Genomic DNA, 19,440 nt, shown 5'->3' on the forward strand with positions numbered 1-19,440 from the left:
TAACCACGAAAGATTGTGAAGATAAGATTATCTCTCAAGTATTTTGTCAAAACTGCTGAACGGATATAAACGCTACGTATCTCGTAGCAAGAAAGCGATTTCTTTGAAAGAAGAAGTTTTTTTGAAACAAACTTTATTCTTTGGAATAACTTAATAAAACAAATCTTTGTAAAGACTAGTTTTTGCCTGCAGCTTCACATGCGTGGATTTGTGTATCTCACAAAAAAATTTAAGAATCACGCACACGCCCCTTTTTCAAAATCACTTTGTATTTCAAAAAACATGGATTTCAAGTTTCAACACAGTTCCATAGGCAAATACCATTTTCAGTTTCGGCCACCGGATAACTGGTCTAAATCTACTTATATTTCCTGTCGTAAATCATTTATAATCATTTGCAGTGTACCTACCAATTAAACTCCATTCACTTTAGTTGTATAGTGAGCTTTACCAGATTCGAGCGCGAACATGAATTAAAATGTATTAAATGTCTAGCTTAGCCTAGCTATGAATAATACGCATACAGACTAGTTCTCAGTAGTAGTAGCTATAAAATATCTGTTAGTTTGATTACTTTTAGAAAATTGAATGGTTTGGAACATGAAGAAAGCCGTAGGTCAGTATGAGGCAGTGGCGGCGTAGCATGGGTTGGCACCCGGGGCGATCCCCCCCGTCCCCCCCCGTCATAAGGCCTATGGCACCCCCTGGTTCCCCCCAGGATTTTGAGGTTACCTACTGATTCGAAGATTGGAAGACAATCGTACCCCCCCCGTACCATGACATAGACCGCAGATTTTGCCATGCAGATGTGCCAGTGAGTACTAATCTGCGCGTCTTGTGTCACCCCCTAATGCTTGGCACCCGGGGCGGACCGCCCCCACAGCCCCCTTACGCCGCTACTGGTATGAGGCATATTATAAGTATGTAAGACTATGACGGCACCTCATGATGTTTTGACACCAGTCCCTCAATTGTTATCCCATCAAAAACAATACTTGTCAAAAAAACCAAGTCTCGCAACTCAGTTGTTCTACGGTAAAAAGTTGTGAGATCCATGTAATACCAAGTCCAGGCCAGGAAATCTTTAACGTTTTACATAAATATATTGACTTGGCCATCGCACTAAATAATTTAATTTACACGTGTTTTCATGCGATGGCCAAGTCAATATATTTATGTAAAACGTTAAAGATTTCCTGGCCTGGACTTGGTATTACATGGATCTCACAACTTTTTACCGTAGAACAACTGAGTTGCGAGACTTGGTTTTTTTGACAAGTATTGTTTTTGATGGGATATCATTTCTTTTTGTATTTTGTAGACAGCAGTTATGTATCTAGAAAACTGGACCGAAATTGAAAAATTTTACTCGACTTGGCGGTTGCACTACCGTGCCCCCAAATATTTTAGTTTTTCCTTGATTCATACACCAAACACTACTTATATTCCAAATTTGAAGCTTCTAGGTCTGCTAGAAGTGCCTTAGAGTTTTGATGATCGGTGAGTCAGTGAGTCAGTGAGTCAGTGAGTCAGTGAGTGACAAAATTAAGTAACTTTGACCCGTTATAATTCTTAAACTACTGGTTCAAATTGAATGAAATTTTAAATATACCGTGTCTTTACAATGCCTGCATAGCTAATGAAAATTCAGCCTTCTAGTTTTATCCACAACGAAGTTACAGGCAGTCGAAAATGGCCTGAATTGCTTCGAGAAAAGGATGGTACGGCCGTGCCGCTTTTTGCTCGACTTGGTGGGGGCACTGCCGTGCCCCCAGATATTCCCGCACTATGGAAGAAGGGTCTAACATGAATGATAGATAAAAATTAAGTATTGAAAACCAGTGATTGTTTTGACACTAATTTTACCTACAGATCTTCCAGAAGTCGTGAAATGACCATGACTTGCGTATAATTTGTAAGACCGCAAATATTGTGTGTATTAAAATGTACGATTTGTATGACTGTAGTTAGAATTCCTTAACACAGCACATTACAAAACAGACACATCATTTCAAACCAGTTGATTTTACAGTCAGTATTTTCAGGAACTTTCTACATTTATTTAATACTACCTTTTAAAAAAATATGTCACATATCGTCATAAATTATAGCATATACATATGTTAATATGGGTTATGAACAATAATACTGTGAAGTTTCAACAAAATCCGTTCAGTAGTTTTTGCGTGAAAGAGTAATAATATTAGTAGGATAGTAGGAAGTAGGATAGTCATCCTACTAGACCATCACTCTAGACTGTGACAATATAATATGTAGAAAGATCTAAGACACATCACAGATCTAAGTACAGGCTTTTTTTAAAGACAATCAAAATACATGACAAAGAGGAACGAAATTGGCTGTTCTCTTTGATCTATGTCACACATTTTGCGGATATTTGCGGTTCACACTTTATTGTCTATGATTGCGATTACGTAATTACCTTGATGACTTTACGGTGTCTCAGTGCAATTTAATTTTGCACGCTTGTTACGTTGACTTTATTACGCATTGTGCTGTTCGCTTAATTTGAGCTAAAGTTATTTGGTAGCTCATCATCACCATTTTAACTTACGGCTCACAGTTGAAGTAGGTATACTGAACATAAACTTAAGTTTCTTCCATTACTCCTAGCGGAATCCATAAAAGCCTGCAGTAATGTCTGTAAATAGTAAGTCGTCCGTCAATCGGGTACAGTTAAACAAACTTTCATTAGATAAGTATGTTAAACTACCTGCAGCGCCTGCGTAAATTTTGATCACAGAAAGACTACCTGCGCCCCAAGCTGTTTGTTTCTTACAAAAAGGCTTTTATTGACATTATTTGATAGAGCCATGAAAAATTATCTTTACAAAATTCTATTCTGTTTCCTTATTTTGAAGTTTCTACTGTTTCTTTTTCTCTTTTATCAGATAACTGATTTATCTTTAAATTTTTAAAAGAAATACGAGTAAATAAATATCCTTGGACATTTTACACTACGCTTCTAGTCACAAACTAAGCAAAGCTTGTACTATGGGTACTAGACAACGTATATAAACATACTTTTTTTTGTAAATAAATACATATTATACACTAGCGGCCGCCCGCGACTTCGTACGCGTGGATCCCATTTTACCCCCTTCATCTATCTTACGCGGTTTAGATTTTTTCATACAAATGTTTTTTCTCGCTAATTCCCGTTCCCGTAGGAATTTTGCAATATCCTGTTATAACTAAGCTTTAAGTTTACTAAGGTACCTGCTTGCCAAATTTCAAGCGTCTAACTTAAGCGGTTTAGATTTTTCATACAAAAGGATTTTCCCGCTAATGCCCGTTCCCGTGGGAATTCCTAAGTATCCTATAACCTGCCCAGGAGTATGAAGAATAATTGTACCAAGTTTCGTTAAAATCCGTCGAGTAGTTTTTGTTTCTATAAGGAACATACAGACAGACAGACAGACAGACAGACAGACAGACAAAAATTTTACTGATTGCATTTTTGGCATCAGTATCGATTTATAATCACCCCCTGATAGTTATTTTGAAAATATATTTCATGTACAGAATTGACGTCTCTACAGATTTATTATAAGTATAGATAGTAACACCCAGACCCGACACAGAAATTAAAATTCATCATTTTAATTTCTGCCCGGCCGGGATTCGAATCCGGGACCTCTCGGCACAGTAGTTCGTTCCGAAACCACCAAACGGCCGACGAAAAATAAACAGTCAGTATTAGACGCATGTAGATTATCAGAATATGTAAAGTAAAATAAACCATGTCACAATCACGTAAAGAAGTTTCATAAAAAAAATATTGCTTAAGGGTAATCTCTTCATAATGTGAATGGCCCCATAATTAGTCGACACCGTAAACCATTGTCTTTCTTATCAACGTCTTTTATTTTTATCCTGTATCTTTACAATTATCCGTATTCGTTGACACGCGTGTAAGCTGTAAGCAGGCACAATTGAAAACAATTGGGTATGTAAATATTATTTTAATTTTTGTGTTTATTGTAAAAGAAACTCGTGCAATTTTCAGTAAGAATTTCAATTAGTTGACTAGGTAGATATTTTTAATGAATATAAATTAAAATGGCATCAAGTAGAGTTCGCAGATAATGATAAATGAGATGATCCCCCCTACCCTTTGAGTGTCAGTAAAGATGTGGCAGTTTACTGAAGCCAGACGTGAACTTGAGGGAACTTGAAAACCGATGTTGCACTGTTTTGTTTAATTTGCCCTCATGCACGTTCGTCTTCTTCGTCGCTACACTCTTGCCAGAGTGGTCGTGGTCGTCACACCAGGTCCGGTGGCAAGCCTCACAATCCGTCGCTATTCCTCCCGAACTGTAGCCTTTCTTGTGCGCTCGTGGAGTGGACCATTGAGTGCGCTTTTGACCTGGTCAGTCCAGCGCATGGGCGACCTGCCGCGCGTTCTTGTGCCTTCAACCTTCCCCTGCACGACAAGTCGTTCAACATTCACGTTCACGAACACTTAATGCTTAATAATCCTCCATTATTACACATTAATAGTCGGCTAAACAGGAATTTCAGATTATAAAATAAAACTTCTAACATGACGCTAAAACCACAAAATATATCAAACAAAATATAATGCAAACTATTACTATAATAACGTACTAAATATAAATAAGTATACGTGGATATCTGTTATTGTCTTTCTTGCATAGTATTAAGTAACATTTTTCTATCATAACGAAATAAACACAACACATGACAAGACAACCCTGGCGCGACGGCCGAGCGTGCGAGCGAGAGAGGTATGCAAAGCGAGGTACATACATGAGTTTACCTTCTGTTATATTTTGTGCTAAAACTGTCATTGGACCCGCAATGAAATTAATCAGAAGAACATAGGAAGAGTTCGAAATTAAGGTTCGACTTCCCTCCATTGCAAAGCGGATGACAGGTGACAAACAAAAGTTTAAAACCTTTAAGAAAAGATATGCACCACGGATAATAAATATCAATTAAGGGGGCCTATCTTATGAGCAATTAGCAACTACCTACCAATAATATTGCGGGTCCAATGGCAGTTTAACTTTCACCCGGGACAAACTTGACCTTCATTGGTTGGGTTTTTGTGGCGGTCAAGCTGTAGATCCTGGCTACTCAGGAGTTGCAGTGGTGGGAACGAGAGGTGGGAATAGTCCCGTATGACGCTAAAACACGAAGTCCTTCTTTTCACTCATTTGAATTTCTCGTATTGTTCCAGGCAGTGCCAGAGCAGAGAGCGCCCGCCGCGCCTCCTGAGATGCAGGCGCGACACAGCTTCTGGTGGCATCTGTTTATCGACCTGCCCATATTGATACTCGGTAAGTCACAACACTTCAACACACAACAAGTCGACATCGTAAAGGTAGCAGGGAAGCGCTGGACGCAGGCCGCTACCAATCGATCAACATGGAAAGCATTGGGGGAGGCCTATGTTCAGCAGTGGACGTCCTGTGGCTGAAATGATGAAGTCACAACACTAGTGGAATAGAATAGAAACTTTATTGACGCACTAAGTACTTAGCAATATATAAAACAACAACAATGTAAGAACAAAAACAAAAACAATGGTAGGTACTGAGCCACTGTGCCAACAGGTCCTATTTTGTGCAACAGGCTCAGGATTTACATGCTGGTCTTTCGCGTAAGCCCTTGTTTTAGTAGGAGAACTAAAGCATAGATTATTTAATAGTTACTGACGAAAGTTACCCGCAGAATTGATAAATTTAAGTTAGGGCAGTAAAGTTCTTAAGTGATGACTGCGGACTGAAAAATATAGAGTAGGCTGATCTGCCAATTAGTGGTCTACCGATGGTGGGAGCGTGTATTTCCACGGTGAAAACAAATGAAAACACATTACAGCCTGTGGACACCCCATATGCCTTAATCTTACAATCATCATATTCAATTGAAGGCCACGGAGGCATCTGGACTCTGGAAAATTATTTAGTTTTTATGGTGGTGGCATTTTTAACATTTCCATCTCTACGTCTGACAAAAACCTAATTTCAAACTGGCCAATGCCCCTATAATACAGTGGCACATTCTAAAACGTTTTTGCGCAAAAAGCAGCCATTAAATTGGTGTTAACAATCATCAATTTTTGCGAAATGAATAAACGTTTTCAATTGTCCATGTGACTTCCATCAATGCGAAGGTATTTGTTTACCAAACAATATAGTACTGCGAAAGTGCGGCTTCATTTCCTACCGGATATTGCCTACTGACATATTACACGTGGAAATGCAAGCGGCTTGTTGTTTCGCAAACCATTCAACATTTGCATTCGTATTGTAATTATTGTGAGATAGTGTAGGAAGTATGGCATGTCAAGCTAACTCTATTATTAAATGTGGGTAGTTATAGGAGCTTTTGGTAGAGTCTTGCGTTGACTTCTTAAATGGTCAGGTAACTAACGCCCGTATTCTCAAACGATGCTTGATTAAGTGAAGCAGCAAATCGAACGCACAGCGTAATAGAGCTCTGTGATTGCTTCGTGTGTCACCCTGTGTGTCCACGCGCGCTGTGAGACCTCATAGTAATGTTTGTGAATACTCGCGTTATTTCTTGCATAGCAGCAACTAGGTACATAGGAGTCACAATGTTTACCTTTATTCCGTCATCTGCACCTCAAACACAAATAAACAATGAACATCATACTCTTAATCATTGATCATCAAAATCAACATCGCCTGCCCGTTAAAAGTAAATAAACAATCCATTCTCGTTCCTGCCTTCAGCCATGTTTAAACAAAATAACTGTCACCTTACGTTCAAATAATGACATGTCCCAGCTCACCGGGCATCAGAACGTGTCAGAACGTTGCGGTTGTGTCATGCGCCTACGCATGTATCAGGTTACTTTGACCACTCGGTTTGTAAGATAAAAACACTGTTTTATTGGAGACAATGTGTTTAATACAAGGTCATTAAGGGTAAACAATAGGTTAATGTAATTTAATAAGTTTTAAAAAGTGATATTTTGAATGATATAAATAAAATGCCACTTAGAAGAAATAATGGCTATCAAGTTTAATGGAGCTTTTTAAAAGCTAATAAAAATACTTTTTGTTTTAAGATTGTGTAGATTATGTTGAAAATAGCTAATATTCACGTGGAAAGAACTATAGTCAATTAAAAAGGCCGATATTACTACCATTTTGGATGGAGCAGGTAGCGTTCAAAAGGTATTTAATATTTTAAAACCTTAGCCTGATTTTTCAAACCAAAAATAAATTACGCACTTTTAGCGCTTCACTGACGATACTATTTAATTTTCAAAACAACAATAAACAAAATAAATAAAAAACTCATTGAATGAAATACAGAGTTTAAGAGGCAATTACTGACACTTTATAGCGAGTGACCGAACAAGAGATTGGATCCGGCGAGTGAGTGACCGGAACGAATCGCGCGCCAAATATCAGCGAGTGAATGATGAATGAAGTGGTTAATGTTAAACATCGAAGTTGGGCACGTAAAATGTAAAGTAAAACAATAAATGAGTTTTTTTTATCTTATCTTTATAGAGTACTAGCTTTCCACCCGCGGCTTCGCCCGCGTGGAATTTTGTATGGCACAGAAAAACTTTATCGCGCGCGTCCCTGTTTCAAAATCCTATGTCCTTTCCCGGGACTCAAACTATCTCCATGCCTTTCATCAAAATCGGTTCAGTGGTTTAGGCGTGAAAGCAAGATAGACAGACAGAGTTACTTTGGCATTTATAATATTAAAGTATAGGTAGACTACGTTTTAAATAGATAATCTAAGAACAGTGCATAGGCAACTTCAGCGCCTACAAGAGCCTTAGATTTTGTAATATCTACACCGCCGGTTTGTTAAGGAAGGATATTTTATTTATTTAGGAACTTTTATTTTAGGAAATTATGAACTCTACAATTTGATACTTTCTTTTGTGACTTACGATAGAGTACGCGTTTCCAAGAAAAACTATTGATAAAGATAGAGACGCAATTTTATTGTCTCTAGAATAAAGCTTCTAGAAACTGCGAAATAGTATAAAACGTAATTATTTGGTGTCAGAACGATAACCTCTTTTTAAGGCAAATAAGATAAAAGAAATTAGCGCTGAAAAAACATATGAGATTATGCAATGTCATTTGTATTGTTTTAATTAATTAGCCAACTCACCTACATATAAAAAAATCTGTCGTTTATCTTATCAAAATTCTTATTTAAATAAAGTTTATGATTTACTAATTGTAAGTCATTATTTCTTGCCCCTCTTCATAAAACTGTTTTATCATTAAAATTCTGTCAAATATCTTCATGCCGGTAATCTGTGATGCCATAACTTTATCCATTCTTACACAATTAATGCGGTACAAAGCCATGTACTATCCATAGTAAATTCAAGACGAGATCGGGATAAATTGTCGATTTGCCAAAAAGTTTATTCGTCAAACTTTTGTAAGTTCCATCCATTTTAAGTAATTTAAACATTGTGAACCATGTCAATCCGAACTGTATGCGAAGGATAGTTTGTCTCTCTGTCAACTGCTTTGCACTCTACCTAATTTAGGTGAAAGGTACAGAAATAGTTTGGAAGAGAATACCGTTAATTATGAAAAATCTAAAACGTTAAAATTAATAACGGTATCGTTGTGGCCAATGAGATGCTGTCATAGTGACATTGACAATACGTCAATGTCACGCTAGCATCAAACGTCAGAATAGAGGGACACGCGGAGACGACTCCGCGCGCTTTTGTTTGTGCTAAGTGATGAATTGTATCTAAAATAAGGCAATAATATACTGTGAAAGTTAAGTATCCAGTGTTTTATTTATGAGAATAGATCTACCGGCCTTTAATAATACCTAAGTCTTTTGGTAATAGATATTCACACGAGCGTAGATGCACTTACTATGCAGATGTGACTTGCTTTTTGTGCTGTAAATGATACCCACTAAATAAATTAACCCCAAAAATATGGCCAATGCTTGCCCAGTGTCACATTGTTGTCTACAGCTTCTCGTGTCAAGTCACGTTTGGTGTTATGTCAACATTGTATCGTATTTCCCTGACGCAGCGACCACCTAGGGCGATAGCTGAGAATGCACAATAAAACGGAATGTATCTTGTAATGAAATTAAGCTGGTATGTAAAAGGCCGTAAGTCGGGGAAAACGCTGCGTTTCATACTTTATTATTGCCGTTTGTCATGCAAGTTTTTCATAAAATGCAGATTTTATGATGACTTTTCGTTTCAATGGTATTACAAATTATGTAGAATAAAATTTAATATACGTTTATTTTAATTAATAACAGTTGTAGTGGGAGTGCTCCTAAATAATAGCTAGTAAATAATAACTAAAATCATAATATAAATAATAAATTATTTATTTCATGTAGTTCTAATTGCCTAGGTAAATCGTAATTTTTAGACTTTCAATAATTAAGAAAATTGACAGTTTTGCTGTTAGAATATACTGAAACATGAAAAGGGAAAGGCTAGTTAATAAATGGGGTAAGTAGCGGATCGTAGATTATTCTGATACAAGTTAAGAGTTAATACATTAATTTGAGAATAGTGTGAATTTTTTCATGTTGTATAATGTAGTACAGATGAGACGGCACATCAAGGTTAACACTGGGGGGTCTTAAGCAGTTGTGATAAGAGCGATATTGCAACAAAAATGGGTAGTCTGATATGCTGTCTCCACAATCATGAGCAGAGAAATACAGTTGCAGAGATGACAGTAAAACGGCACTCTCACCTGACCCAGCAAAGCTACATTATTACAAATAAATGACCTATTCACTCAAACGCATTCCTACCACAGATAGTCTGTGCGCGAACGCATCGCGCGTCTGTCACAAACGTCAACAGTGTCAGGTGTCAAGACCACCCAAGGAGACTTGGAGTGGTTTACACTGGAGAAAATGTCAAGTGCATTGTTTGATGAGTTAGTCAATATTTGGTGTAAACAAGAAAGCAGAAGTCAATAGCGGTTTTGATTTGACGGTTTCACCCCAGAATATCAATGGAAACTTATTCTAGTACAAGATAATAGCCAACCAACTTATGATATACTAATTAATAATAAGTATCCCCGTTAAATAAGCTAGGGTTGGAATCTTGAAACGGCTAAATATTCAGCTTAATTTTAAGAGACAAGAGAGGGTTAGTCCAGCGGTTGACTGAGTTTGGACCAGTGTTCCTCGAATTGCAGTCCGAAGTCGACAGCACTGGGCTATGGTCGCCATACAACTTCAAGTTTTATTATAAGTAGCCTTGCTTCTACTAAATGTGACATGGATCCCCAATACGAGACCAGTCCCACCTGACCCCCAAAATCCTCAGCTACTGAACACCTTCCACAACGTGTGTTAACGTCGATGAAGCACATGTTGTCGTGGCCTGCGTGCCCAAAAACCTGCACGCAGGAAGATGTAATGAATGCTACTGACAACGCCACACTTGTAGCGAAGTTTTGGGCTGACACTGTGCAGATTTGTTATCGAAACGACTAGAAGAAGAACGTGTGTTATATGCATCGCGAAACAGAGGCTTTCCCCTAACCCCTGCACGTAATATTCTCAAGTAGCCACCGTCCATTCTTTTTCGGAACCCGCTTTATTTGTCAACCGAATGGAACGCGTTTCATAACACCGAGTCAGGTTCCAAAACCACAGCGAGCCTTCATGTTCTCCCAAACATGTGTGACATCCAACACCGGTTCTTCTAACGAATCAATCAACCCAAGTGCCATTGCTCTCTGATTTCATAATATCAACGCCTTAAAGAGGCAAGTAGTCTAATTGTAATGACATTATCATATTAAATTAGGTTTTTATGATGTAATGAATCTCAGTATTCAAATACTTTTGGTTTCATTTTAACACGTACCTATCTTCTGCCCGCAGTTTCATATTAATAGATTTTGTCTTTCTTCTTCTCTCAGCGCCAGGCTTGTCCCGAAATGGTGGTAGGGCAAGCTGTAATTTGGACGTGTATAAGTAGGAGGTACTCTGAACCAAAAAAGAGGTACATACTCAGGTCTCTATCAGTTTATAAGGGGCATAAAAATCAGTCCAGCTGTTTCAAAGATAAACTGAAACAAACTGCAGACGATGTCCCTTAAGGGAGTCGATCCCAAACCCTCATATTTATCTCTTACCACTGAACCACGGAGTCTTTACACAAACCTACTAACTACTTATTTCGATAGCGAACTATACCGTATCCACAGTAGTTTTACGACTTTTCCCGATTTCTTAGTTTAACAACCACGCCTGTGGTCGGCTGTCACAGTAAAAACAGCCCAGTAACTCTACTAAAACGAGTGTAGTTTATGTGAGACAAATGCTGAACGAATGACTTTCGTTCCTTCTAGTAAAAATTTTGTATGCTCTATTTTGTGTAAATTTAAGTGGTTTTACTGAGGTAAAAATAACTTTAAATAATAGTTTGAACTATTGTTTTTCATCCTAACATTATACTTACCAGTTCACTTGAAATTGACATGACACACGACCTTTTTCAATACCGTAGACTTGGTTAGGTTTGATTTTTTTGGCAAAGGTACTCGTACCAATTTTTCACATAGCTATTACATGAAGTTCATTTCATTGAACGTTTACATTTTATTGCGTAGGTTACAATAATATGATTTTCTTTGTACCTTAACAACCATAAGTTTCTGATTAGAATTTGACTGTAAATATAGATTCAGACTGGAAGCTTGAGCTGCATATAAAACCTCATACTGGCAATTTAATAATAATAATTATGGCTTTGTAAAGTAATAGAATATAATTACACACATTGATTACTTCAGTAAAATCCCTTTTTATGACCTGTCTCTCATAATTTGTACCTTTAAACGAGAAAAGGAGAATCTATAATACATATTATGTTTTGCAATTTTCTTGTCAGTTTTCATTTAAAGTATCTTTTTCAATCTTTGAAAGACCTCGATTTTTTTATTTAAATCTGTGTAATTATAAGGATATTTCTTTCGTACTACACAAAAATATCGAGTCTAATTATACAAGCCGAAACAGGCTTTAGATCTCGACAGGGTTTGGGTTCTATTCTCTGTCATAGCAAAGGCTTCATTGGGTTGACCACAGTTATTTACTGGCAATTCACAAAGACAATGTTGTCTCATTTGTCATGGCCACAATGTCTCAGTTGTCGTTTCCAACGTTTCTGTTTTGTTTTGGAAACAAACGGAAGTCGGTCTGTGGGCTGCGCGGGCGCATTGTGCAAATGTCGTATACAGGGTGTCCTACATTGCAAATTTACATGTCTATGCAAGGTTAATGAGCGTAAGAAATGCACGCGCTGACGTCATAGTATTCTTCTTATTTTATCCATTTACACTTGTCGAGCAAGCTAAGTACATTGCTATTTATCTTCTTCTTTTTTAATAACAATGACTTTACATCTTACAAACCACGATTCTGCCAATGTTACTTTTTTGTGTAAACTGTTAAGCATAATATTAATAATTAATTTTCCGAATAATAAAAACCATAAAAAGTGTCCCAATTACTGGTAAACTTGATAAATTAAAACATGAATCTAGAAAACGTCAACAAAATTCTCTAAACTTAACAACAATGTTGTTGTTGTACAACAGCATTGTTGTGTTCCGGCTGTTAGAGGTAAGATAGCCAGTTCCTCCGTGGTTGAGGATTCTGGGTGAAGCTCGCTTCCACCTTCGGCCTGATCGTCACTTACCATCAGGCGAGATACAGGCCAAGAGCTTACTCGTTGTGGATAAAAAAAAACTACTTTCATGGACAACCCGATTGGTGTACTTATACCTAAAATGACACTATACTTCGCCTGTATTTAACAGTATAAAGACAGTTAAGTTTTCCCATTGCAATTGAAAATGGCAATAATTTCTAACGACAACGTCGAAGTGTCGAGTTATTGAATAGGACAAGGAATTGTTTAAATATAGACGTTTGAAAGCTGGAAGCAAAGGTTAACTTGACAATAACATAGGAAGGGACAGAAGGATCGTATAAAATCATAAAAGTCGATTTACACGGCCCAGTGTAATGTTAAACATACTTCTAAACATGTTTTGGGATAATGTTATAGGACCTAGATTGGACAAGGACTTTGTCGTATGAAAATGTTACCATTTCTTCATTGTCTAATGAAAAATAAACAAAAATTGGAAATAGGAAACTGACATTTCGCATGAAACTCCTTTGACGTAGATCGTTCTTTCATTTAAAATTCATTTTTAATCATCACTATCTAGCTATTTAGTCTCTTCCGAGCATGATGCTCTATAATTTACATGAGTCAAATCAAAGACGCCTCACATATTGGCCAGAAGGATTGCGAAGGCCTGATGTTCGCAAATTTATCCCTTAAAAAACCTCTTCCAACATCCGTTCGCTATGAGCATACTGTTTAAAATTACTTTGTAGACCGTTGAATCACTCCACGAGGAAAGCCAAGCCTGAGGCACAACAAGTATTACTAAACAGGGAAATAATCGAATAACGCCTTAGGCTGAGTAAGGACCTATTCATACATACCACACATTCATTCATACACTTCAATATCTTAGCCAAATATTTACTCTATAATTTTTTTTATCCACAACGAGGAGGCTCTTGGCCTGTATCTCACCTGATGGTAACTGATGATCAGGCCGAAGGTGGAAGCGAGCTTCACCCGGAATCCTCAACCACAGAGGAGCTGGCTATCTTACCTCTAACTGCCGGAACACAACAATGCTGTTAACATTGTTGTTATGGCGACAGACTTAGGTAAGATGGTGATAGCTAGCCAGGCGGACTTAGAACAAGCCCTACCACCAACCAAACTGAACAGAAAAATCTGCCCCCACTGGGAATCGAACCCGGGACCTCTGCGTCAGAACCAGGTGGTCTTACCACTAGATCACAGAGGCGGTTTAATTTACGCCATACAAAACTGATGAACAATAAATTATCGAACGGGGAAGGTGTTGGACTCGAGATCCGAGGAATGCTGGTTCGAACTCCACCGCTGGACTGTGGTGAAACCACTCGTAACACAAGCATATTTAGCTTGGCACGAGTGGTTAACGGGATTATTAGTAATTTGTACAATACAAATTAGTTTGCGTACAAAATTAAGGCCGAGTTGCACTACCTAACGTTGACCGTAACTATGACGATAACCGGTGTATTTTGTATGGAGTTTGACAGATTTTTGATGTTTGTCAAAGTTAAAGTAAGATGGTGCAACCCAGCCTTAGTGTGTTTTTGTTTCAAGAGATACCAGAGAAAGCAAATAATTTACGCTTACTTGAAAATGACTTGGAGCTTGAGCTGATTTATTGTTTATCAGTATCAACTAACCAATTACCATTATTATGAAATAAAACCCGAAGCTTAGACTTCATCGAATTTAATATATTACTTAGCCATTTGTAATCGTGTCACTGAAAGCTATAATTACATAACGTGTTTATAATAAGTTACTTAATATTACGTTATTTAATATTTATGTAAATTAAATTTAACACTGTGGCTTGTTCCTTATTTATTATCTTATGAAATTACTCATTATTTATAGTTCTGCTGCTCTTTTGCTTTACTACGGTCAAAGGTTTCTAATTGATGGGAAAATTTGCTGTTTTATTTATTTCCTTATTATACAAGGTGACCCATTGATAGTGTTCAAACTTAAAGGATTAATTCTACTGCTCAAATACAAAAACTTTTTGGAAGACAAAGAAGTTCAAATCTTTCAAAAAATTTAACTTTTTACACAAATTGTCACCATTAGCCAGCCAGTTAATAGTATGGGAACGTCAATTTTTTTTAGACTTTCGATAAAATGTCCTATAGTTCCTGTACGAAGTGGTTCATTTGAGCAATAGAATCAATCCTATTTCTAATGACAATAATTTAGGATGTAAGACAATAAAATACTGAATAAGTTCTAATATCTCAGTATACGCATAAATACTATACATATGTATAGGCATAAGGATACTGTATGTGATGTAAAACTTTTAAAGTTTTTTACACCTGTATTTTAATAGCCACATTAATATTTCTATGTAACAAGAGGTGCTTAATGCGTAATATTTTGCAATGTAGTGGCACTTTCTTTGTAGTTTCTATATTATAATTTAGGTACAAGTACAAGAAAACCGAAAACAAGAAAACGTGTTTTGGCAATAAGAAGATAGTGAAAATTAGTAAGTTGTCTTACGAGTATAGGAGTCTTGTGGTAGAGTTGCAGTCTCTCGATCTGGGTCTTAGGTTATATTATTATTTCCAACTGGGACATAAGAATTGCTTTGTGAAGAAAAGTTACTAAAGAAAGGATAATGTAACTCTATCGTTCTAGAATTCAATTAATTAAACATGAGCCTAAATGGAAATTCTCACACAATTGTTTTTTTATTCTTATCTCATGGCTCTAATGAGGGTTTTCACGTATGAAATATCCGCTAGATGGCGGGACGTGAATGTGGGATCTGACTGCTGCGTGATTGGTGGATTTTGACATATCTGTCAAGGTCATGTCAAAAATAACCAATCATGCAGCATTTGGACCTCGCGTCTACGTATTGCCATCTGGCGGATTTTTCATACGCGAAAACCCTCATTCCATGAGGCTAACTAAGAATTACTTTTTCTTATGATTATAATATTTTCTCAAGAAACTAATAAATCTATTACAACATGTAACTCGCTGTAAACTATTTCGGTGTTGCAACGACTTTTGTGCCGATATCAACGGCGATATCAGGCGGAAGTTGATGTAATAATTAGTTATTTGATTAGGAAGAGGAAACTAGTTATAAATACACTGCAGATATATTATGTGTCATCGTGGGATTTCATCCAAGTACTTTTTTTACCTACTGTCATAAGTAAACTTAAAAATGTTAAGCTGCTTCTTCTTCTTTTCGTGTCGACAACAAACCTACACAGTGTCAGCCCAAAACTCCGCCACAAGAGTGGCTTATATCTTAAAGCTGGGTTGCTGCACCATCTTAATTTAACTTTAGCAAACGTCAAATTTCTGTCAGAGTAAGTTGATACCGTGCATTTCAGCCTAAGTTGCCACATATTAACTTTAACAGTAACTATTACTCTAACCGGTGTTTTTGTATGGAGTCTGAGATACTTTTAACTATAACATAGTTGAAGTAAGATAATGCAACCTATAGGCTTAGTCTTTTGACGTATTTGTACAGAGCTTTTAAATACCATAAAGGCTTTCATAAAAGCCCATATTCTGTATCAAAGTTATATCATTGATTGAGCGTTAATAATCGTTCATTATAACCATCGATGAATGGCTATGACAACTTTTTACCAGCCATACTTTAGATCTGAAATCTATCCTAAGCCACACCTAAAGGGGTATCTAGGTATATGGTTGCTGTAGTGTTGACAACTTGACATTCTACACCAGACACCTCTATAAGTGTCTGCAAACCAGGCATTCTGAGAAAGCATTTGAATTATGATATCTAACCTAAAACAGGTAGGAATGAGATACGCTCAAAGTTTCCATTAGAAACTTGCACCAGAGGGCTGAGTGTGAATTTACATCAAACTTCGTCACTAGTGAGCGCATAAAAAAGTTACATTAAATGTACAGCGCCCCTAGCGGAAACTCTCAAGAACTAAAATTTTCATACATTTTTTAACGCACTCACTATACAGGGTGGAAACCTTAAGTGATCTCACTCGATTATTTCTAAACTATACAAGATATTGAAAAACTGGTTACTGATCCTGAAAGTGCTTCACGAGCTCTATCCAACGCTACCAATAATAGGTTACAAAATAAACTGAATTTATCCGAAAATTCAATGTTTCCAGCTTTCATACATTTAGTACTGCCACAGTCATGGCACACATGTCTTGATAATATTATAGCAAGTAAAAGCCTAAAACCAATATTTTTCATGAATAATTTTAATTAAGAATGCAATTTGGAGTTCAATTTAAGTGTTTATTATTGAATAAAAAAAAGTAACACTTCTAATATTGTGTGGCTGGCATACATTTAGTATGAAAGCTAGAAACATTGAATTTTCGGATAGTTCCAATTTATTCTGTAACCTATCATTGGTACCGTTTGAAAAGAGCTTGTGAAACACTTTCAGGATCAGTAATCAGTTTTTAAATATCTTGTGTAGTTTAGAAATAATCGAGTGAGATCACTTATCGTTTCCACCCAGTATATCGTCGTCGTCGTCCTTTTGAACTGACAGCAACTGTGCTAGTGCGGACGTTAAATTTTATGTAAACTCACACTCAGCCCTCTGTAAGTAACTGACAAACTGTCAAAAACATCTTTTGTAAAGCAAATACCTATACAGTGGCGATTCATGTCGGACATCAGATCTCAACAACCTTAGTTATAAAAGCCGCATGAGAGAAGAAGAAGACTTAAACGTAATATCTTTATAATCATTATCTTGTCTAAAACAGTTCATTGCCTTATTACTAAAACCATACTCTTGCCCTAGGCCAGGGGTCGGCAACCTTTTGAGTCGGAAGAGCCAAAAATTACTATTTACAAAATTTCAAGTTTTTAAAGAGCCACAAAAATTTTTCTTGCCAATAATAAATAGCCTCTATACTTTCATAAAGTTTGTTGATAAAAAAAAGTTATCTATTTATTCATAAGAAAAATATCTATTTATTTATATAACCTCGTTAATCGTTTCAGAACATTTTTTTTATAAAATCTTCTATACTTATAATAAATCTGTAGAGAGGTCAATTCTGTACATGAAATATATTTTCAAAATAACTATCAGGGGGTGATTAGTGATCGATACTGATGCCAAAAATGCAATCAGTAGAATTTTTGTCTGTGTCTGTCTGTCTGTCTGTATGTTCCTTATAGAAACAAAAACTACTCGACGGATTTTAACAAAACGTGGTACAATTATTCTTCATACTCCTGGGCAGGTTATAGGATACTTAGGAATTCCTACGGGAACGGGAATTAGCGGGAAAATCCTTTTGTATGAAAAATCTAAACCGCTTAAGTTAGACGCTTGAAATTTGGCATGCAGGTACCTTAGTAAACTTAAAGCTTAGTTACAATAGGACATTGCAAAATTCATACGGGAACGGGAGTTAGCGGGAAAAAACATTTGTATGAAAAAATCTAAAACGCGTAAGATAGATGAAGGGGGTAAAACGGGATCCACGCGTACGAAGTCGCGGGCGGCCGCTAGTAAATAATATTTGCGAATGGAACTAAAGAGCCGCAGCCTCACATCCAAAGAGCCCCATGTGGCACGCGAGCCGCAGGTTGCCGACCCCTGCCCTAGGCATTTGCTATTAACTGAGCCTGAAGTAGGCGTCTAAATATTTCAATCGCTAAAGACTAGGTCAATCTAACAAAAGACCCTTATTCACATCTGAATTATCCAAATATCTCGCACGCTTGGTTCCCCAAAAATAGGCTCGTCTTATGGATACGCAATGACCGCATACGTTCAATTAACTTCACGAAATGCATTACTCACAAACTTAAGTTTACAAACGTGTAGTTAAATTTGAACTTTATACCAAAGGTTGAGAGATGAAGATGTGTTTTTAAACTTGTGGTTTGTTTATATGCAACCAGGTCAGTCGATGCAGCATGTTAATTTAATGAAACCCACCTTTTGTGTTTCACTATCATTCATTGATTAGCACGACCGATTTCTATGATAAGTGATTGTAAGAAATTAATTTAATTTGGTGATGAAGGTTCCGTGACTGGTTTTGGAGTTGCGGTCAAGCAAGCAAACTCATCTAAGGTCTAGATTTTATTTATTTTAAATCTGCGTGCATAATTTTATTACCTTTTAAAATTGCAGTATTGTTTTAATGTTACCTATAAAACATTTTGTCTCGACTTTGTAAATTGGAATGGGAAAGTTTAAAATCTTATCCCCCAAGTAATAATTTTTGACCATTTGCATCCAATGCAGAACTAAAACCTCCCAGAACACTTATTCAAAATTATAGGTACCTGTAAATATGAACGTTAGAACATTTTGGAAAAGTCGTAGCATTCTCTTTTTTTTTTCAGAAGTATCTTTATAAAATATTATTATTATAAGCTTTTTTGTTGATAATTAATTTTGTTGTTATTGCATTTGTTAGGTAGTAAATGCAGCCAGCATCCTCGGCCTCCCCTCTTTGCCTCGCGGACACACTTTTATTTTTGAGTAGTATGTAAGTTTATATATTTTTTTGTTTAGAGTTAAGTTTGCTTTAGTTTTTTTTTTAAATCTGTTTATTGTGAATAAAGATATCTTTCATTACATTTGTAGTATCTTTAACTAATACCAAAGAGTTAAGGTACATAGGGTCTTTAGACACCAATGACCGAGTCTAGTGCCTTCCATCCTCGTGCACGCGCGGAGGTCGCGTCACTCGCGGGGAAATAGCTATTTCCTCGCGAAAAATACGCGC

General features: G+C 36.7%; 1 protein-coding gene across 3 annotated transcripts in view; it reads left to right on the forward strand.

Annotated features, from left to right (window-relative positions):
- LOC114366545 (phospholipid phosphatase 2) overlaps window positions 1–19,440 on the forward strand; it is a 113,928-nt gene that overhangs the window by 71,279 nt on the left and 23,209 nt on the right. For all 3 annotated transcript variants that reach the window (XM_028323455.1, XM_028323457.1, XM_028323456.1), the window contains exon 2: window positions 5,228–5,327. In XM_028323455.1, the coding sequence (XP_028179256.1) occupies window positions 5,228–5,327 (100 nt within the window). The remainder of the gene's footprint in view (window positions 1–5,227; window positions 5,328–19,440) is intronic.

This window comes from Ostrinia furnacalis, unplaced genomic scaffold, assembly GCF_004193835.3.
Source record: "Ostrinia furnacalis isolate ACB-3 unplaced genomic scaffold, ASM419383v2 OfSCF0638, whole genome shotgun sequence".
NCBI lineage: Eukaryota > Metazoa > Arthropoda > Insecta > Lepidoptera > Crambidae > Ostrinia > Ostrinia furnacalis.